Here is a 20,944-nt window from a genome sequence, read left to right on the forward strand (position 1 = left end):
AAATTGACAAGCCATATAAAAACAATTTTTTATTCATTCATTCATTTTCTATACCCACTTACTCCAATTAAGGGTCACGGGGCTGCAACCTTTGTCAGCAGTCATAGAGCGAGAGGTGGGGTACACCCTGGACAGGACCCCAGTCTATCATAGGGCCACATATAGAAAAACAAACCACACTGTCACTCACACCTATGGTCAATTCAAAGTTTCCAATTCACCTAACCTGCATGTCTTTGGAAGTGGGAGGAAACCGGAGCACCTGGAGGTAACCCATGCGAACATGGGGAGAACGTACAAACTCCACACAGAGAGAACTAGACAGGAAGTGAACCTATGACCGTCTTGCTGGGAGGCAACAGTGCTAACCACTATTCCACCGTGTCACCAAAAATCTATTTTCTTAAATTCTTAAAAATAAATAAAACATTCAAGAGCAGTGTGGATTGAAGGTGATTTTCTTAATAAGACAGAACTGTTAAACTGTAGGTATATACAAGTATATACAATGGATTAGCTTTAATGTTCAGAAATGTTCTCTGTGTAAGTTCATTATCAAGGAAAATCGATGTATTGGACATAGACTAACTATCGGCAGATTAAATGACTCTGATCAGGATTGGGGTAAAACACCTGATCAGGATATCCCAAATAAAAATCTCTGACTTTTTTTTTTTTTTTTTTTTTTAGAAAGGAGATGTGTTGTCACTGAAACAGGTTTTTAGGCAAGCAATCAGACAAAAGGGGAAACCTGTTTCTGCCCTCTCTTTTTACAGTCAGCTGACTTGTCACACAAAATCAATCACAACAAAAACAAAAAAAACTTATCTTTGATTGGACAGCCACTGTGTTCCTGCTGAGGGTGAGAGCTTTTATCACCATACGTGCTAGCAAGCTAGTTGTTAGTTGCTTATTGTTGTCAATCAATTTGTGATTGTAGTTACAGCTTTTATTTAATAATTTACAAAGCAGGCCAACTTGTACTGCTTTGTTAAGGCATTTTCTTTTTTTTTTTTTTGCACAGTTCATTGTTTACATTGCTGTTCTATTTTTTGTTTACAAACTATACTAAACTTCAAATAATAAACCCTCTGGTTTCTTCAGGCCTCAGTCATTATACTCTTCAAACTAGCAGCATTATCAAATTTTATACTATGATAAATATCAAAATTAGAAATATTGGGGCGGGGGGGGGGTCATAATTATATTTTTTGACATACCACCCAGCTCTAAATCAGCAGCCTCCTTGTGTACCTGCAGCACGCACACATAAAGCAATCATTTTCCAAATAAAAGACAATTTCTGCTGTAACCTCCACCCACTATGGAAGAACTTTGTAAGGGAGTTTTCCTGAGTTCCCTTACAAGCCACAGGACAAGGAGGGTGCGTGTCTTAAAATGGCTGCGGTACATATGGCTAGAGAGAAGGCTGCCACCCAGTTTTTGCAGCAATGGAAGGATGTGCAGCCTGACAGTAAAGCTTGTGAGCAGAATCTAAAATGAAAATCTGAAAATGCCTAAGAGGAGGTTCGACCACCGTCTGTGTGTCAGCATGGAGATTCACTATGATCCTGCTTTCAGTTTATTGCTTTTCTGCTCAGCGATACTGAGAGCTTACATGTAAACATCTCTAGGCAGCACCCCCCCAAGTTCTTAGAATCAAGCATGTGTCATGCATCAGTTGCATGAAGAACTTTATTTGAAGGCAGCTTCCCTTCTTCCAAAGCCAAGTTGTCCAACTCAAATAAATATGGCATGGATTAAAAAGAAAGCCTGCTAAGTTGTGTAGTATTTAACCACCTGGTTCACAACCACAGAATGGATATTAGGAGTCAGAGAAATGGGCTCAAAATTATAGCACAATATTTCAAGGAAATATTTGCAATAAGGATATTTGCGACAGACTGGTCTCCTGTCCAGGGTGTACCCCGCCTCACTCCTTATGACCGCTGGGTTAATTTCAGTTTGTAGAGTCTGCAATATTAATGATCTTTGGTAAGCATCCTGAATGCACCCAGTTATCTGGAATCACCTCAAAATTTAACATTCATTTCAAGTCAAACTTTGCATGAGTTTGATGAGACTCAGTTCATTAGTGTTTTAAAATCCAGCTGAAAGTAAAACATATTAGCACATATAAATTAAATGACAAACTCCTTGGCGGCTCTAACTATGTAGAATCACACAAGGCATGAACCCAATTATGTAAAGCATTCATAGCTAAATTGGCTCCACCTCAGTTTTCAATTTCATGTGATTCATTTTGATGGGTTTTCATTGGAGGAACAAAGCTGCCCCCTTGCTGTGTGAGTGTGATGCAATGGGCAATGTGGCCACAGTTTCGCTACTCATTTGGTTATCATACACTTGAAAAGAACACTGACGCATGAACGTTTAGGCGACGCTTCAGCTGCAAATGCAGTTGTCATGCAACATCTATGACCCTACATCTGAATTAAAGAGCCCTTGCAGTGCACTACTGGGAAACTAAAATAAGGCATGGTCGTAAAGTTGACACCCCTGCCCCTTCCACACACACACACACACACACAGCTCCTTAGTGATGGCAGGTCAACAACAGAACTCCTACCTCCCATCCAGCCAAGCCAGGTGCACACGTGTCTCCACTGTCAAAGAAACTGAGAAAAACCCGTCCAACTGCTGGAGGTTGCTATTAGTGTGCATGTGTTGACTGAGGGTTGGAGAAATAAACAGCTGACAGTGTTGTGTGCTACTGTGATTAACGGTGCATCATCCACAAGAGGCAGACAACTCTGTCTGGCAGCTGTCTGCTTTGACCTAACAGAGTGGGTCACTCAAGAAGCTGCAGGGCCTTCACAGGAATTACCTAACTCAAAGTCCCAAAGCTATTTAAGGTGAGTCAGAACAGAGATTTATGGGGTTGATCATGAATTGACTGATTGGCTGATGAAGCTACAGCCACTCGAGACAGCAGCTATATTATATAGCAGTAAATCTTTACTCACCAAAATGAGTGTTGAGAGAGAGGCAGTGAGGGGGGCCTATGTGATGAGAAACAGAGATCAACTGCAGCACACATCATCCAGAAAGAGAGCAACAAATCTTTGTGGAAACAAATAGCTACTTTATACCCTCATTTCAACCACCAAAGGAATAAAAACTTAAAAACATTTAGATTCCTTCCTATAGCAGTGGTCAGTTTGTGAATTCTGACCACAGACTCATTGTAGTTTTTTAAAAGGATTCAGTTGAAGTCTTGCAGATTGCTGTCTGCTTGGTGCCCAGGACTTGAATCTGACTAGACTTGAAAATCAGTTTGCTTTGCAGACGCTGCGTGCAATCTGGGTGGATGAGTCTGCAAACATGGAGACAACAAAAAACCCACATGGAATGTGGGAGTTCTTTTTTAACAATATCCTGAAAGCTGCCAGGGATTACACTGGTGTCGCCAATGATCACAGGAGGAGGTTTTTTATCTTAGAGGAGTCATAGTGCATGGCTTGGTGGCCATTCCAAGCTATACAGGGAACTGAAAAAAGCAAGCTGTGACAGAAGTGAGGGTCGACAAGAAATCATTTGTTAGAGGAATCTGTGAGAAGGTGACACCATCTGTTGTCTCATGACCCTCACCTGTTTAGAGAGGAACTGAAACACTTTGTTCCTCCAAAAGTATACTTTCTCCTACAGCAGTCTTGACAAGTAAGAGCACGGTCTTGACAAAGAGAACTGTAGTACTGCCCTGCTTGTTGGGCTACTTTGATGACTGACACAGCAGACAGTTTTAAAGCACAGAATCTCTGCGAGATAGGAAAGGTGGTGTGGCAGCTGAGAGCAGAGTTGAGGGGTTCCATGGTATCGGGGCTCACCTTCTTCAGGTGAATGGACATGCTGTTCTGGTGGAAGCAATTAGTCTTTGCTCCATTTGAGAGACCATTTGGGCATCATCCCAACAGACTGGAAGACATTACATATGGTCCCTCTCTGGAAAAGAAAGGGTGACCACTTGGATGGCACTAACTACAAGGGTATAATACTGCTATTGCCAGGCAAGTTACTTGCAAGAGTCCTTCTCAGTAGGTTGCCAGATGGTTGCTGCTCAGCAATTAGAGCAGTTTAGTTTCACACTCAATATAACAACAATCAACTGTAGCCTACCTGCGCAAGTACTCCTTGAACACATGTGAATAGTAGAAAGGCTTCTTTGTAACATGAATTGTGTGACATCCTGAACATTTCTGGGATCCTCCATATGTTGGTAGACATCATAACTAGCTGATACACAGGCACTGTGAGTGTTGTGTGGAGTGGAGGCAGAGTCTCTGACTTCTTCCCTATGAACTCTGCCATTCATCATGAATGTGTTCATCCTATGCTGTTCAATGTTTGCAAGGTCTCGATGTTGAGTCATGATAGGGAGTTCAACAATGTGGGTGTCTCTGCCAATAAGGAATGGTTCAGTGACATTTCTGTCACTTCATGTTTGACAATTCATGTTTTGGATTTTCCAATGTGCTTGCCCATGGGGTGGGTAAATTTTAACCCTTGTTTGTGTGTACCGCCTGTCGAACACGTCATCTACAACACTATGCCCATGTGACGCACTACCTTGAGCATAATACATGCCCATAGGTACCTCCGTACCGGGGACAGAAAAGGGATAAATTGTTGCAGCAGACAGATGTCTACTTTCAGGAGGTGTGGTTCGACCAGTGGTTTGATGACTGGATGTCAATAGGGACACAGGGTGGTTCCATACTCTGGTTGGATGCACCAATGTACCAGTGCATGCTCCTAGACCTGACTGGCAATGAAAATATAACTTAGCAAAAAATCCTAAGCCAGACAATGCTGTGAATTAATAGGTAAGTGATGCTAGATGGAACTCCTAATAAAACCAGAGAAGCTTGTATCCTTAAAGAAAACACCAATTAAATACTTTAACAGTATAATCTTGTGAGCTTACTGTGGTGTGGATACAAAATAAATTGATGTCAATGGGGCATACTTCCAGTTTAGCCTTTCTCTGCAAGCTTTCACTTCAAAGGCAACAGAAAACCAGCATTGCAGTTCTGGAACTGAAATTGCTAAAAAGTACTTAAAAGGGATTTAATTTTTTTTTTTTTTTTGGCAGTCAAAGTAGAAAGAGGCAAACAAGGAGGAGGAAGAATCTAGAAGGACTACAAGATGGAGAGACTAAATTAGCAAACTTTGTGTTTTTGTGGTCTTGGCAATGTGGAGATCCCAAAGGACAGCTAATGACTGTAGTGGGATCTGGCATGAGGGCCACGTTTCCCTGAATGCTTTAAAGTTGCTTCCAGTCCATAGCCACCATGTCATGAGCAGCATATGCTGAGTTTTCATGCAATTATACCACTGTATCAAGGTCTTTCCTCCCTCTGATTTCCACTATGGTTTGTGAAACAGACTTTACAGTTTGTCCTTCCAGCCTCACTGAAGCAATAAAAGGCTGTGCAGTCTGGTGATAATGCAAGCAGAACCATGAAAAGGAATTGAGATTTCCTAACAAATACAATTTTCATGTCTCTCTCGACTGTGTGTGTGTGTGTGCGTGCGCGCATGCACAAGCGTGCACACATTTTCCTGATGTCCAGCTCTACAGTTGTACAAAGCACTGATACACTGTAGTTAGTCATTCAATGACAAAGACGGAAAGGTGCGCACACAATAAACTCAAAACTATTAAGTAAGACATCTCCAGCAAACTGTTGGATCACCACAAGTTAGTTTCTTCATTATGAAACAGCTTTAAAAGATGCGAGGCACACAAACAATGGTATAGTCTATTATACAAAATATATGAAAATTGGGACCATGCACACTTTACATCATTGAGTAAGAAGGAGCAAATTAACACCCAGGAATTCACAAGCCTCTGCTTAAAAGGTCCACTTGAACCCGAGGATCACAACTAAAAAACTTAAGGAACTTAAGGCATCAGATAGAAATCTGATATCATTCAGAAAACGGACAGCACTCCATCAGCAGCCACGTATACATGAACATAATAATCAGATAACTGTAATTACCTGATCTGACGCGTTTACATGCACTTCAGTAATCCAATAATTGGAAAAACTGGGTTTACATGATTTCAACTCATTAGTAGGATGTAATAGCACTTTGGAAGTGGAGAAAGAAAGGGCAGCTCCTGAAGAAAAAACACAGACTAAAAAAAAGAAGAAGGAGTGAAGAGTGCACTCTCACTCTTTTTCTGTCTGTCTCTGTGGAGGTGCGTGGAGTTGATGTCTACGCACTCAAATTTAACATCATGGTTTTGGGAAAGTCTGCTCAACTTCAATATATTTGTCTATAAAGTCGCATAAATCACCAAGAAATTCGCTTTTTACAGTGCTGAAACAACACAAGGCCATTCAAGGATGCTTGGGCACTCAGGCAAATTTATTTATTTATTTAGACACACAACAACTTTGTGATCTGATGAAGGATGTCACGAGGCGCGACGAGACTGCAGTCTGTTTCCACTGAACCTCTGGAAATGTGAGCGACGACTGCGTTGATGTAAAATAACAAAATAAATCTGATTAATGGTACACATGTACTGAAGGAATCGAAGTATTGCGGAGAAATCCGGGTGTGTTAATCCGATTTCTCATAATCTGTTAACAGTCATTATCAGATAAAGCATGTCAGAGTTTGTCGTTTACATGACCACTTAATAATCAGATAATGGCCAATAATCAGACAGCAACTGGATTTTTATGTGCATGCAAACGGGGCCATTATGGGACTCATTCATCCAAAAATCCTCATTAAAAAAAAAGCTTGACAAAAATTTACAGTTGACTGCCATAACAAAAGGTCAAACCTTGTTTTGTAATTTGTGTCTGTAGCATCGCCCAAGCAGAGGGTCACCCCTTTGAGTCTGGTCTACTTGAGGTTTCTTCCTCAGAGGGAGCTTTTCCTTACCACTGTTTCTCTGGGGGTTAGTAAGGTTAGACCTTACTTGTGTGAAGCACCTTGAGGCAACCTTGTAGTGATCTGACGCTATATAAATGAAAATAATTTAAATTAAATTAAAACCTTCTTCTTACGTCAGCTGACCTACTCGTGTTCCTGGCTGCTGGTCAAGTGATATGGTCTTGAAGTCTTTGACATCCAAATCTGTAAGCAATAGCATTCTCTGTTTTGTATAATTCAACAGTGCTAGAAATAGTAAAACAATCATCATCACTTTGTGTCCGGTCAGACTTTAAATAACTAGAGTATGGCTGACCCCACAAACATATTTTATCTTGCTTATCCACATCTTCTTTCACTGTGGCAATTATAGCTGTCGAGCTGTTGCTTATTCTGTAATTTATCTGAATTTTTGTGTCAAACTTTCCTGCCATTTTTGTTTGACATTTGCACTCATAACATCACCACAAGTGACAAAGCTACATGTATTTCTTAAGAGACTCACACATCACTGAAAAACTGCCAACTCTGATGCCATTAGCTGTGTGCGTTATCAATAACTTACTATTGTAGTTCACTATTGTGCATTTACACCATTTATATTAGTCCATGCATGAACATCATTTACCTCTCTGACCTCTCATCTGTCTTAAGAGGGGAGTGGCCAAATTTTATTGTCCGATCATGAGAAAAGGAGACAAAGCTGCTTGAGGTTGATGGATGGGACCCAACTGGGAGACTGAGGCAGAGAACAAGCGGTTATAAAGGGAACGAGAGGCCACAAACCTCTGCTGATGTCAGTGTTCACAAACACAAATCCTCATGTGAGAAAGTGTGTATATTTATTTATACATACATACATACAGAAAACCTGTATTATCACAGTGATTCATACAAGCTAGGCGTTTAGCTTGATGGAAAGTGACAACTGATACAACTGCACAACTAGAGTATCTGAAAAGCACTGAAGGCTGTCGAATATGTTCAGTATGCTACATACAGCTTCACATTCCAGTGAGAAGAACTGTGACACATGGATCTACTACATGTAGTTACCGATTGAACAAGTACCTGTCGCGACAAGTTGCAAATCCAGTGTCGGCTCACAAAAATGGTCATTCCCCCATGTAAACACAAAATATCACGAAGACATTTTTTCTTCTTTTTTTTTTTTTACAGGACACTAGTCAACAACTCATTTGGAAATGGGTCATGTGAGAACCAAGTGAGAAGTTTTGAGTCTGACCCACAAAAAGTAGGGTGGGGCCGTCCATCTCTGCATTCTGAGAAACCAACATTTCTCAACATCGCACCCAACAAGTCAAAAGTTCACACATTCTCAGGCAATGCTGGTTTCTCAGAATGCAAAAGATGGAGAACCATGCCAGATGAGAAATTGTGGATAACTTACAGCGTACTGGAAGTACACAGTATAGTCATTCACTGATAAGTCCGAAATACTTTGTGTTTAGACAAAAACAACTTTTTCCTGAAACAACAAAATGTAGGTTACCTATAACCTTGGAAACAACACTTATTCATTAACCAAAACCCACCTATAAAAGCCTTCTCTCTGGTAAAATCTAAAACACATACTTATCTGTTTGTTCTACAGCAAATGTGGCACAAAGTCTTGTGTGACTCAGTACATCCAGTAAACATTCACAGCGCTGCACTTTTTCCACATTTTGTTATGTTGCAGCCTTATTCCAAATTGGATTAATTTTTTTCCCTCAAAATTCTACAGACAATACCCCATAATGATAATATGAAAAAGTTTTTTAAGTTTTTATAAATTAATTAAAAATACAAAAAATTAAATTAAGAAATCACATGTACATAAATATTCACACCCATTGCTCAGTACTTTGCTGATGCATCTTTGGCAGCAATTACAGCCTCAAGTCTTGTTGAATGTGATGCCACAAGTTGGAGCACCTATCTTTGGGACATTTTACTCATTCCTCTTTGCAGCACCTCAAGCTCCATCAGGTTGGATGGGGAACATCGGTGCACAGCCATTTTCAGATCTCTGCAGAGATGTTCAATTAGATTCAGGTCTGGGCTCTGGCTGGGTCACTCAAGGACATTCACAGAGTTGTCCTGAAGCCACTCCTTTGATATCTTGGCTGTGTGCTTAGTGTCATTGTCCTGCTGAAAGATGAACAGTCGCCCCAGTCTGAGGTCAAGAGCGCTCTGGAGGAGGTTTTCATACACTGCTGCATTCATCTTTCCCTCAAACCTGACTAGTCTTCCAGTTCCTGCCACCGAAAAACATCCCCACAGGATGATGCTGCCACCACCATTCTTCACTGTAGGGATGGTGCCTGGTTTCCTCCAAACATGACGTCTAGCATTCACACCAAGGAGTTCAATTTTTGTCTCATCAGAGCAGAGAATTTTGTTCCTTGTGGTTTGAGAGTCCTTCAAGTAGCTTTTGGCAACCTCCAGGCGGGCTGCCATGTGCCTTTTACTAAGGAGTGATTTCCATCTGGCCACTCTACCATACAGGCCTGAGTGGTGGATTGCTGCAGAGATGGTTCCCCTTTTGGAAGGTTCTCCTCTCTCCACAGAGGAATGCTGGAGCTCTGAGAGAGGGGATGATGGAGGCCACTGTGCTCAAAGCAGAAGTAATATTTCTTGCTTCATGCCAACCACAGCCAGCCTGCCTGATCAGTTTGCCCAGCCTGGATGTGTCTTACTTGGATGTGCTGACCCCCAGCACACCACGATGTAAAGACGATGCTGGCTACTATGAACTGGTAGAACATCCACAGGAGTTTCCTGCAGATGTTAAATAACTGCAGCATCCTTAGAAAGTACAGCCTGCTCTGTCCCTTCCTGTAGAGTTGGTTGGTGTGGGTTGTCCAGTCCAGTCTGTTGTCCAGCCACAGCCAGAGGTACTTGTAGTAATCCACAGCCTCCACCTCAGGTCCCTGGATCAGAACTGGTCATGGACTTGGTCTGGACTTCCCAACGTCAGGTGCTGAGCTGTAGATGGTTTGTGTGGCACCAGGCAGCAAAGTCCTTCACTAAGATCCTGTACTCCTCCTCTCTGTCATCCCTGGTGCATCCCTTACCCTTCCCCAGATTTGTGCCTCGAGACAATCCTGTCTCAGCGGTCTACAGACAATTCCTTTGAGTTCATTCTTGGTTTTTGCTCTGACATGCACTGTCAACTGTGGGACCTTCTATGTAGACAGGTGTGTGCCTTTCCAAATCATATCCAATCAACTGAATTTACCCCAGATGGACTCCAATTAAGCCATAGAAACATCTTAAGGATGATCAGTGGACACAGGATGCCCCTGTGCTCAGTTTTGAGCTTCACAGCAAAGGCTGTGAATACTTGTGTACATGGTATGTCTTAGTTTTTAATTTTTAATAAATTTGCAAAAGTCTAAAAAAAATTTCACATTGTCATTATGGGGTATTGAGTGTTGAATTTTGAGAAAAAATGAATTCCATGCATTTTGGAAAAAGGCTGTAACATAATATAAAATGTAGAAAAAGTGAAGTGCTGTGAATACTTTCCGGATGCATCGTACAAAAGGTAGAGCCCGTCTGATAAATCAGCAAGCTGATATAATTGGCTGATATGAGCTACTTGCAAAAAAATCACATCAGCATTAATAATAAAAACAATTAAAAAGAAATGTAGAGATGTGACCTAACATCAAATGCCAAGAATTCTAATAAAATATGAAATTTGTAACACATTTGACTTCAACTTAAACTTGCTCAAACTGTGGTTGTATATGGATGAAAAACATTGCAAATCTTGAATTAATTATTTTATTCTGCTTCATAGACGCCCAATGAGGTCAGAGAAGGGCCCATCAAAGGGAGAAAATGGCCCATTACTTGAGGCACTGGGGGACCATGAGCCCATACCGCTCTTTTGCAACATAAATCACTGTGTCAATGAAAGAAGTTTAATTTCAAACTGTATTATGTCATATTATCTTGGTGAGGACTCTTTACAAAAACTATAAAAAAGTTCTGGAAGTATTTGTTTATTCATGCTATATGCTTCAATGGGGGAAAAAGAATAATGATTGATATATCAGGATACCAGGTTTTAGGATAACCAAATATCAAAATTGGAATCAGCTTTAGAAATCCTGCATGGTCTGGCTCTTAAAAAAAACAGGCTGACGATGATTCTACTCACTTACTCACTCATCTTCAACCACTAAAGCCCCTTTCACACTGGGCCCACTTCGAGTTGTGTCGTGTGGCATCATGACGGCGCCACACGGATGCAACCTAGTGCAGAGATGATGCAACTCAACGCCACAACACCACGAGGGACGCAAAGGATGAAGCCAATCGGATGCCAAAAAAATTAAACCTTTAATTTTTTCTGTGTCCTGTGCTCAACGCAGAAAGGAAGTAGTTTTCAACGCAAGTCAAGGCATAGCAACGGTACTCAACGTGACTGGAAGCCACACCCTCACAATACGTTACCCAACGCCAATTTATGATTCCTGCTGTGTTCCATTATTCTCAACGTATAAATCACGCAGGATTGTTTTTATACCGTGTACACAATGCAGTAAAAACTACACGCTCAAATCAAAGAGCACAGAAAAAAAATGCAATTTGCAGCCTGGCTGCTGCAGCAGTTCCTTGCTCTTTACCTTAAATTCTCTCACAATTGTTTTTGAATAAAGTCCAAAGTCCTGCTCACAGACTGATTGCCAGAGACAGGACATGTCCACAAAATACAGCATAACTCCAGACATCTCCACATTTTCTCACAGACAGTTGGTTCACGCGTGGATGGAGCTCACGGTCAGAGAAGATAAACTATGACAGAATTCAGAGCGCAGCCCTGCAGCTCAGCACAAGACATACAAACTAGTTGAGAAATCAGAGCCCACATAGACTGGCTGCAGCTGAGTCTGTCTGCAGGCTCTCCTCTGCGTCCTCACCTCCTCTCTGCCCCCCTGCTGGGCACACCTGACGCAAACATTCTTGCATCGTCATGACACCACAATCCAGCAGCTATCCCAGCAGTCATAGGGTGTGAGGCGGGGTACACCCTGGACAGGACGGTACACCCTGGACACACATGCACACCTACAAACAATTTAAAGTTTTCAGTCCACCTAACCTGCATGTCTTGGGTTAGGTGACCTTCTTGCTGTGAGGCAACAGTGCTAACCACTAAGCCACCGTGCTGCCCATATTCCAATTCTGCCTAAATACTGATTCTAAATTTTTTTTATGCTTAACAATTTTCAAACAAATGACATTAACAATTTTATTTTTTAGGACAATCCTGAGAACTGATACTAAACTGAAACACAAAACTGCCAAATTTCAAACCTGCAGCAATCAGGAACTTAATGTTTATTCTTCATTTTTACATTTTCTCTATTGCATCAAGCTACCAAACTGTGTACTTCATTAGCATCAGTTACTCCGTAGTGTTTATAATGTTGTTCAGCCTCAACAAACTTCATTCCATGTGCGCAATCCTGTTCAAACTATGAATACTTAGATTATGATTTTGACTCACTCAGAACCACAAAGTGCTCAACAAAAGAAAACATGCCACAGATATTAGTGCAAGACTGACTTAATGGCCACTAACCGTATACTCAGGCATTTGCAAACAATCACTTCCATGTCTGGATGCTTCCCAAGAATACATTAAATAATGTGGTTTATGTGCCGTCATCTAAACTTTAGCTTTTGTTTACTCAATCTTACTGTAACTCACTTTAATAATCACATTCTGGGAGTTTGCAAAGAGTGAAGCCTATAAATGGACTTACAAAGTCAGAAATAAATGTATACGCACAGCCTATGAGAAAAAAAAAAAAAAAAAGGAGATGACCAGAGACACTTATTACTTCTGTCTATCTGATATTTGCTGAAAGGTATAAACTGGTAATAATAATATAACGGCATTTGTTTTAAAAGGACCCCACATATAGAATGGCATTTGTTTTGAAAGTACATCATGTACACAATGGTAACCATCCATCTATTTTCTATGCAAGCTTACTCCAATTAAGGGTCTTAAGGGTGTGAAGTCTATCCCAGCAGACATAGGGCGTGAGGCGGGGTACACCCTGGACAGGATGCCAGTCTATCAGGGTACACAATGGTATTTGCTTTTAAAAGAATATCATGTATACAACGGCATCTGATTAAAACTACATAATGGTAATAATATATACAATGAATGTGTTTCAAAGTTGTGTATACAGTATAATGTCAATAACTGCAATAACACATATAGTGGTACTGGTTTAAAAGTATATAATGTATACAATACAAGTAAGTTCTTTCGGCTTCTCCTTTTTCATTTGGGGTCACCATAGCTGATCTGATATGGATCTACATGTGTATATTGGTAATAATACATACAATGGCATTTGATTGTTAGTTTTTGTTACTCTTCCAAATCTTTCACATACCTGACTCTTTCTTGCTCCCTTTGCCTCCATCTCTGTTCTTCTTCAGCACTGCCTTGAACATTGCACAATTCCAGTATTTGTCTCTGTAGGACCCCTGGGGGAAAATATATTCAGTCAGTCAGAACCCCCAAGACAAACAAATCTACATGTAATGTCAGTCAAGGAAAAGCACAAAAGTATCCAAAAATGCAGAAAGAACCATTTCAAGTAAAAAAAGAAAAGTATATCGCTCATTCCCAATATTACCATGGATATAAACAAATGAAATGCACATGTACAGATGCACAGATCATTTCTCCCCAAAAATGAATAAAATTAAGATTCTGGAAAAAAAACTGAGCCAAGCCAATTTGTCAGCATTTCATACTGATCCCCTGGCACCCGCCTGGACATTTTCCCACAGCGTTCCAAATCCTAGAGGTCATCAGCAGAAGAGTGCATGGAAAGAATGTTCTAATATTTGAACAGAAAGGACACGTTCTGCTATCTTGTTATGCAGGAAAACACTGTGTCAGATGTCCTGAATTCCACATGTAATTGATGCTGTGCGGCTGCACTTGAGTGTTTGCATTTGCTTTCCACGGTAATTCGCACGTCAGTGTGCATTTTCAAACCTCTGAGTTAAACAGTATAACAAACTCAGGTTCTATTCTGAATAAATCGCGATGTGCTAGTTTACTGTAGAATTGTTATAGCTCTAAGTAGTTAGCGGTAGAAATGACCCTCAACTAAATAAGTCTCCAGATGAAACAGCCATTTTCGTTTTTTGAACTGTTTGGCTTCCAACCCTCTAAAAACATTTCTGGTGCCCTTGTATATAAATAGCAGTTGAACCATCTTACCGATGAAAAAAAAAAAAATAGCTCCAACCAAATAAGGACATGGTTTCCAACAAACAAAACACATGAGCCTTGGACTATCCCAGACATCAGGTTTTAAATATCTGCTTCTTAAAGTGAAACGGACTGCTTGAACCAAGGCGAAAGACTTAACTTTTTTAGCTGGAGGACTGTAGCCCTTTACTGAACATTTTCAGAGCTCATGTCAGAATGCAAAAACCTACCAAGGAATTGTACCAGGTTCTGATTATATTATGGACTGTAGATGATGGAATCCCTAAATTCCTTGCAATTGAACGCTGAGAAACATTGTTCTTAAACTGTTGGACTATTTTTCCACACAGTTATTCACAAAGTGGTGATCCTCACCCCATCTTTGCTTGTGAACAGCTGAGCCTTTCAGGGATGCTCCTTTTATAGCCAATCATGACACTCACCTGTTTCCAATTAACCTGTTCACCTGTGGAATGTTCCAAACAGGTGTTGTTTGAGCATTCATCAACTTTCCCAGTCTTTTGTTGCCCCTGTCTCAGCTTTTTTGAAACGTGTTGCAGGCATCCATTTCAAAATGAACAAATATTTGCACAAAAACAATAAAGTTTATCAGTTTGAACATTAAATATCTTGTCTTTGTGGTGTATTCAATTGAACATAGGTTGAAAAGGATTTGCAAATCATTGTATTCTGTTTTTATTTACATTTTACACAACGTCCCAACTTCACTGGAATTGGGGTTGTAAAATCCATGTCCTTTTTCTATTCATTCCGGGGGGGGGGGGGGGGGGGGGGTTCCCCTACAGGGGTACAACGTCAATTGATTAATCTCTCCCAAACCCTCCACATCTCACACACACATTGATCCACACTGGCAAACTCCCCCCCTCCTCGATTTTCAACATGAAAAAAGTAAGTAGCTGTAAAAAGTACTGACACTGTCTCAAAAAATGGTCGCAAAAAGTGACCATTTGGTCGCAGTCTGGAATGCAGTGAACCATCAATACAAATGAAACACATAAAAAGACTTAATAAATTCATCCGGGGGGGTAGGAATAAAGTCCCTGATGAGCCTCTGACCACTGACTCAAACTTGAATAAACAATTATTTACTTCTATGTGTTTTTCTCCACTAAAACAATTTCAAGAAAGCCATTTATTACTGTGATTCATTCTAAACTACCCAGGTAAAAAAATCCATATGTAATGGGCCTTCATACACTCTCTACAAATTGAGCAATTTCTTCTATTATTTTTACCCCATACCTTACGGTGATACTAAACTGTTTTCAATACCTACTTAGCTCTATTCAATTAATAATACAACACTGGACACGCTGAAATTTTCATTTATTCATTTTCTGCCAGTTATCCTGGTTCGGGTCACGGTGGCAGCAGACTAAGCAGCCCTCCCACACTTCCCTGTCCTCGACCAAGTCCTGTAATTCTTACCGGTGGATCCCGAGGCATTCTCAAGCCAGCTGGGAAATATAATCTCTGGTATTCCCCAGGGCCTCCTCACAGTAGGACATGCCTGGAAGACCTCCTTAGGTCCCGAACCACCATAGCTGGCCCCTTCTGATACGAAGAAGCAGCAACTTTACCCAGAGTCTGTCCTGTATAGTCTAGCTTCTTATCCTGTTCAAGAGCGTAAGCCCAGATAACCGACAGAGGAATCTCATTTCCACTACTGGTATCTGTGACTTTATTCTTTCAGTCATTACCCAAAGTTCATGACCATAAGTTAACTGGTAAATTTGAGAGCCTCGCCTTGTGGCTCAGCTCCTTGTTCACCACAACAGTTTGGTACAGAGTCCGTAAAACATCAGACATCGTCCCAACTGGTCTATTGATCTCATGCATCAAGCACTCAGTCCCAAGTCCATCCCTGTACATTTGTGTCTGGATACTGGCCTGAAACCATGGGCCCTTTGGAAGGGGCCTCTTAATATTAGCCATCAAAGTCCCACTGTGGCTGACAGGCTTGTGTGGACACACAGTGACTGAAAAGACAAAACAGACTCTTCATATTCACATTCACTCTGTTCAGGACACCTGACAGCACAAGCCCCAAAGACACAGCAAAGTATTATGTTCCTGGTATTATTCCCTCTTCTGTTATGACAAGAGACAGTTCATATTTTTCAAAGTGCACCAATCAATCAATCAGAAAACATGCCAGCTGGGATACAGCAGTCAGATTCTGTTGAGTCTTTTGAAGACATCCGTTATAAGTAGGACATCTTTCATTTGGGCAGCACAGTGGATTAGTGGTTAGCATTTATGACTCACAGCAAGAAGGTTGTGCGATCACCTCCCACCTGGGGCCTTTCTGTGTGGAGTTGGTATGTTTTTCCCATGTTTGCATGGGTTCCCTCCGGGTGCTCCGGCTTCCCCCACATTTAAAGACATGCAGGTTAAGTAAATTAGGTGTGCATGTCGGTGTTAATGTGTCTGTCTGTCTAAATATGGCCCTACAACAGCCTGGCGTCCTATCCAGGGTGCACCCCGCCTCATGCCCTATGACTGTTGGGATAGGCTCCAGCCCCCCTGTGACCCTTGATTGGAGTAAGCGAGTGTAAAAAATGATGATAACACTACTACTACTACTACTACATTCTGTGGGTACGACACACAGGGTCTTGCGTGATTTCTGCCATGGTATTTGCAATTTCCACTAAAATTCAAAATGACAACAAAAGTTCCACCACACACAGATCAAGAATTTTACATTTTTTACAAAACATCTCAAAGCAGCAGTGCAATATATTGGAGCTATTGTGTTGTGTTGTCTTGTACCTGGAGCCACTACCACATGAGAAAAGAGTGCTGTATGTGTAACCCTGTCATTCAGAATTAAATAAAAAAATATTTATGTATGTTTTGTCACTCCTATTTAATAATGTTTCCTTAGATGTAAGTGCCATGTACTTTGTTCCAAGGCAGCAGCAAAATGAAATCCCTCTGCTCTATATAGTATAATGCAGGGACAGTTTCCCTTCAAAGAGGAGAAATTGGAAACCAGAGTGGAAAGTGGTCATTCCTGTTATCAACACATATGTTTTTACAGGTTCTTCCTGACTTGATGAAGTTTCAAATCCAAACAGGCTGTCAAGAAACAACGATCCTCCTCACCTGCATAATCCTGGCGTGACATGTGGTTAATGGGGATACATCTAAGCGCGCAGCTATATATAGAATGGAAACAGGATTGTTTGTCCGTGTTGCCTCTGGCAAGGAAGCATCAATGGTTATTGAGTTAGAACCTGCTTTGTTCTCTGTGAGGTGGTAGACAATAGAGCGCGCAGCCTTCAGCACAGCTCAACTTCACTTCCTCACTTTTGCTGCACTTTCAAAACTATGCGCTCATTTCATGCCTGGAAAAGAAAAAAAAAAACAAAAAACCCTGCCAGCTCTCTTCATCAAGAGATTCTACATGAATGATTGCTCTCAAATTTCCACACTGTTGTCACAGCAACATGGAAATCCTCACCATTGCCTGACCTTCGATTTTGTTTACAAAGCCTTGCCAGGAGCGATCAGAGTTTCTAAACCCTCCCGTGAAGTCCATAATTATCTATTCTTGTAGTGTCCATTCAGGAAATCGGTCTGGATTGCAAGTTGAAATTGCCCGTGGAACAACGGGAAGTTAACCAACATGGTAGGAGGAGGTGCAGGGAGGCAGGTACAGGGCAGAACAGACGGCAGTCTCCTTCACAGCCATTGTAAGCAAAGGCTGTGAATCACGCTGGCATGAATGTAGAGGAAATAACTAAGAACAGACATTTTATGTAACTAGTCAACCAGACTTGAAGGTTCCTCCACAGACCTCCACCCTGGAGCGTTAAAGCCTTCACAAAAATAAAGGAGAAATCTTGTATTAATGATTGCAGAATAAGGCAGTGTTTTACTCAAATACTACAGCCAACTGGTTTCTTTAGATAAATGTGTCTTTTTGAGTAGGATTACTCAAGCAGTTGAAGTACGAACCAATTTTTATGTAGGGGACCAAATTGTTGTTGGTAATCATCCTGATCCAGGTGCAAACCCACAAGTTACTATCACTTTCTGTATTATTTATATAATCTTTTTCAATACATGAACTACTCATTCACGAGGGGTGTGCACGTGTCCCTTACAAAAAAATCCAATATGTGGGCTTTGTTTCAAATCAGTGCGGTATAATGCAATCTGATACAATTCTTTGTTTAATGCGGCCTGCACAGGTAAACTGAGAACACGCGATTTCACATGATCAAATGAGTCATTAACATCTACTATCACAGCTGAAAATGTTTGCATCTTTGCACTCACTTGCTATAGCAATCAAAAATAAATATCAACAGTACTCATGCGAATAAAAAAAAAAACAATAATTCTCTAGACTGCGTATGCTTGCAACTGAGGAAGCCTGCTGTTTGATTAAGGATAAAATATTAACAAGTCCCGTTTAAAGTCTAAAGCAGTTTCCTACTTCAGGAGATTCCCTTCATAGTAAGAAAGTAATTTCAGGAGAATCCACATCTCACAAGAGAAATGTGACTTTATGCTAAAGATATGTTTTTTATTTTTTTCCCCCTCAGATTTTATTTTTTGAAGTGGTGGTTTATCCTAATCAATGGTCATATGGTGTGCAGACTGCAAAGCTCTTCAGGAGAAATATGTGTTCTGGGCAGATAAATGAGTCTGACTTGACTTAAAACAGATTATTTTACAAAGCAACATATGTTGCAAGTTAGCTTTTGAGCCAGTCAACATTTATTTGGTGCTCAGAACAATTTATATACTTGTCATCATGACTAGATTAGTGATGTAGTAGATTAACCGATCAACAGCAAAGTGAATCAACAAGAACAATCTGTTAATAATTTGAGGTATTTAATCATGTAAAAATGCCCAACATATGATGGAAGCAGTCCGAATGTGTGTCGTCCCACCAATCGTGCTTTCAAATAATGTAACTAAACCAGTCAGAAAGTCCCCACAAATTTGACCCCACAAATAAAAGATGTTCCCCATGTGGGTTTGCATACATTTAACAATCTAAAATCATATTATGCCTGTAAAATGTACTGACATTGGGTGACCTGTGTAGGGTGACTAAAGCCTGAACACACCCACATGGCAAAGTTACCAAATAAGCTAAAAATAACAGTCAAACCTTGGTTCAGGTTTTTTATTAAAGAATATAATTTGCCAACTGGATGGTGGTTTTCATGAGGGGTGGCTACTAAGAATTACCAGCATATTGTGACAATAACCATGGAGTAACAGTGAATATCACCAAGCTACCAAGACCTGCTAACATTGCTAACATACAATTTAAATAACACAAACATTTCAGTCAACAGAAATACTGGAGTTCAGACTTCTTTCTTCTAAGGTCCATTAGTACAATTAACCTCACAACAAGTTACACATACAAATAGGTATCTGCTGAGTTATAAAAAACTAAATCAACCTCCATACAGTTGTAATGGAGGGGAAAATTAGCTTTCTGCTGTAAAGTCAGACATTTTAACATGTGCTTCTGTGGGAAGTACCTCCTTTTTTGGAGACAGTCTCAAGTGGCCATTCAAGGAGCTACAAAATTTCCCACTTCCAGGTTTGCTTCATTTCAAATAGCCAGAGGCTAGGGCTTTACAAAAATTCAAAATATGAGAAAATTAGTGAATGTAGGAAGTGCTGTTAAATGATTCACGCAAGCATTTTATGAACAAATGTTAGTATATTTGTAGGAGTGCTTCTTGTATGAGGCCCAGTGCGTGAGGACTCAGGCCAGCTTTGAAGGAAATTTTCTGGGACCAGTGAAAGTCCATGTTACACCCAAGGAAGGCCCATTTGATAACACATTTGAAAAGGACACAACCCACAGACCCCCAAGTGAATGGAAAGAAACTGCAGCACTTCAACTCTACGGATTTTTTATGTACATCCTCTGTGGTGTGTAATGTTGTTGACTTAGATGTTGGAACTTTGCCTTTTGATGACATGCGAAAATTATAACCAAGTCACAAAAGTCCTCTCCATCCAATTAATGTTGAAAATGCAATGTAATTTCAATGAAATCTGAATATTTTTTAAACTTTTGTCACTATCAGTTTCCATTTTTTCTTGGTAAGACTGATACGCATCCACTTCTGTTAGCGAGACTGAACTAAAGCTGACAATCATTTTAATACATCAGCAAATTAAATCACCACATCTCTCAACTAAAAATGTGAATCAGTAACAGCTGTTATGCCTGGCACATATACTTTAGAGGCACGCAGAGACATTGCAAAAAGAAAAAAAAAAAAAGCTTGTTTTTGTCATTTTTTTGTTTGTTGCAATGACGTGTTATAGACATGAAGTTAAATGCATCTTGTTTCTTTTAAAAAATGCCAAAATTATCCCTAAAATAGAAGGCAACACAAATCTATATGGCTATCATAGTGCAGACATTATCATACGTGACCTGAGAGGGAATCAGAGCATGCAAAAAGTGCGACAAATATCACCATCTAGTTATTTTCTACTTTTGAAGGGACTTGTGTATTCTCCTGTCCAAGACACGAGTCTACAGACGAACAGAATATTTCTGTTCTTTGATTTTCTGGTCTTTGAACTTCACCTGCCTCATTGCATCCCCTAAGGCATGACATGAAACACAAATCAAGAAAAAACAAGTTTCTGCCTTTTTTTCTGCTTTGTTCAAAATCCTGCACCTTGAGGAGAATTGCTTCCGTTATTCTTATTACAGTTATTTCCCTGCCT

At 40.4% G+C, this 20,944-nt stretch overlaps 1 protein-coding gene across 1 annotated transcript in view; it reads right to left on the minus strand.

Moving 5' to 3' along the window:
- Positions 1-20,944, minus strand: part of tanc1b (tetratricopeptide repeat, ankyrin repeat and coiled-coil containing 1b) — a 201,748-nt gene that overhangs the window by 165,229 nt on the left and 15,575 nt on the right. Inside the window, 1 exon segment of the mRNA XM_034186667.1 lies at positions 13,356-13,449. Coding sequence (XP_034042558.1) covers positions 13,356-13,416 — 61 coding nt within the window. The 5' untranslated portion in view covers positions 13,417-13,449.

Source organism: Thalassophryne amazonica, chromosome 14 (assembly GCF_902500255.1).
Source record: "Thalassophryne amazonica chromosome 14, fThaAma1.1, whole genome shotgun sequence".
Lineage (NCBI taxonomy): Eukaryota > Metazoa > Chordata > Actinopteri > Batrachoidiformes > Batrachoididae > Thalassophryne > Thalassophryne amazonica.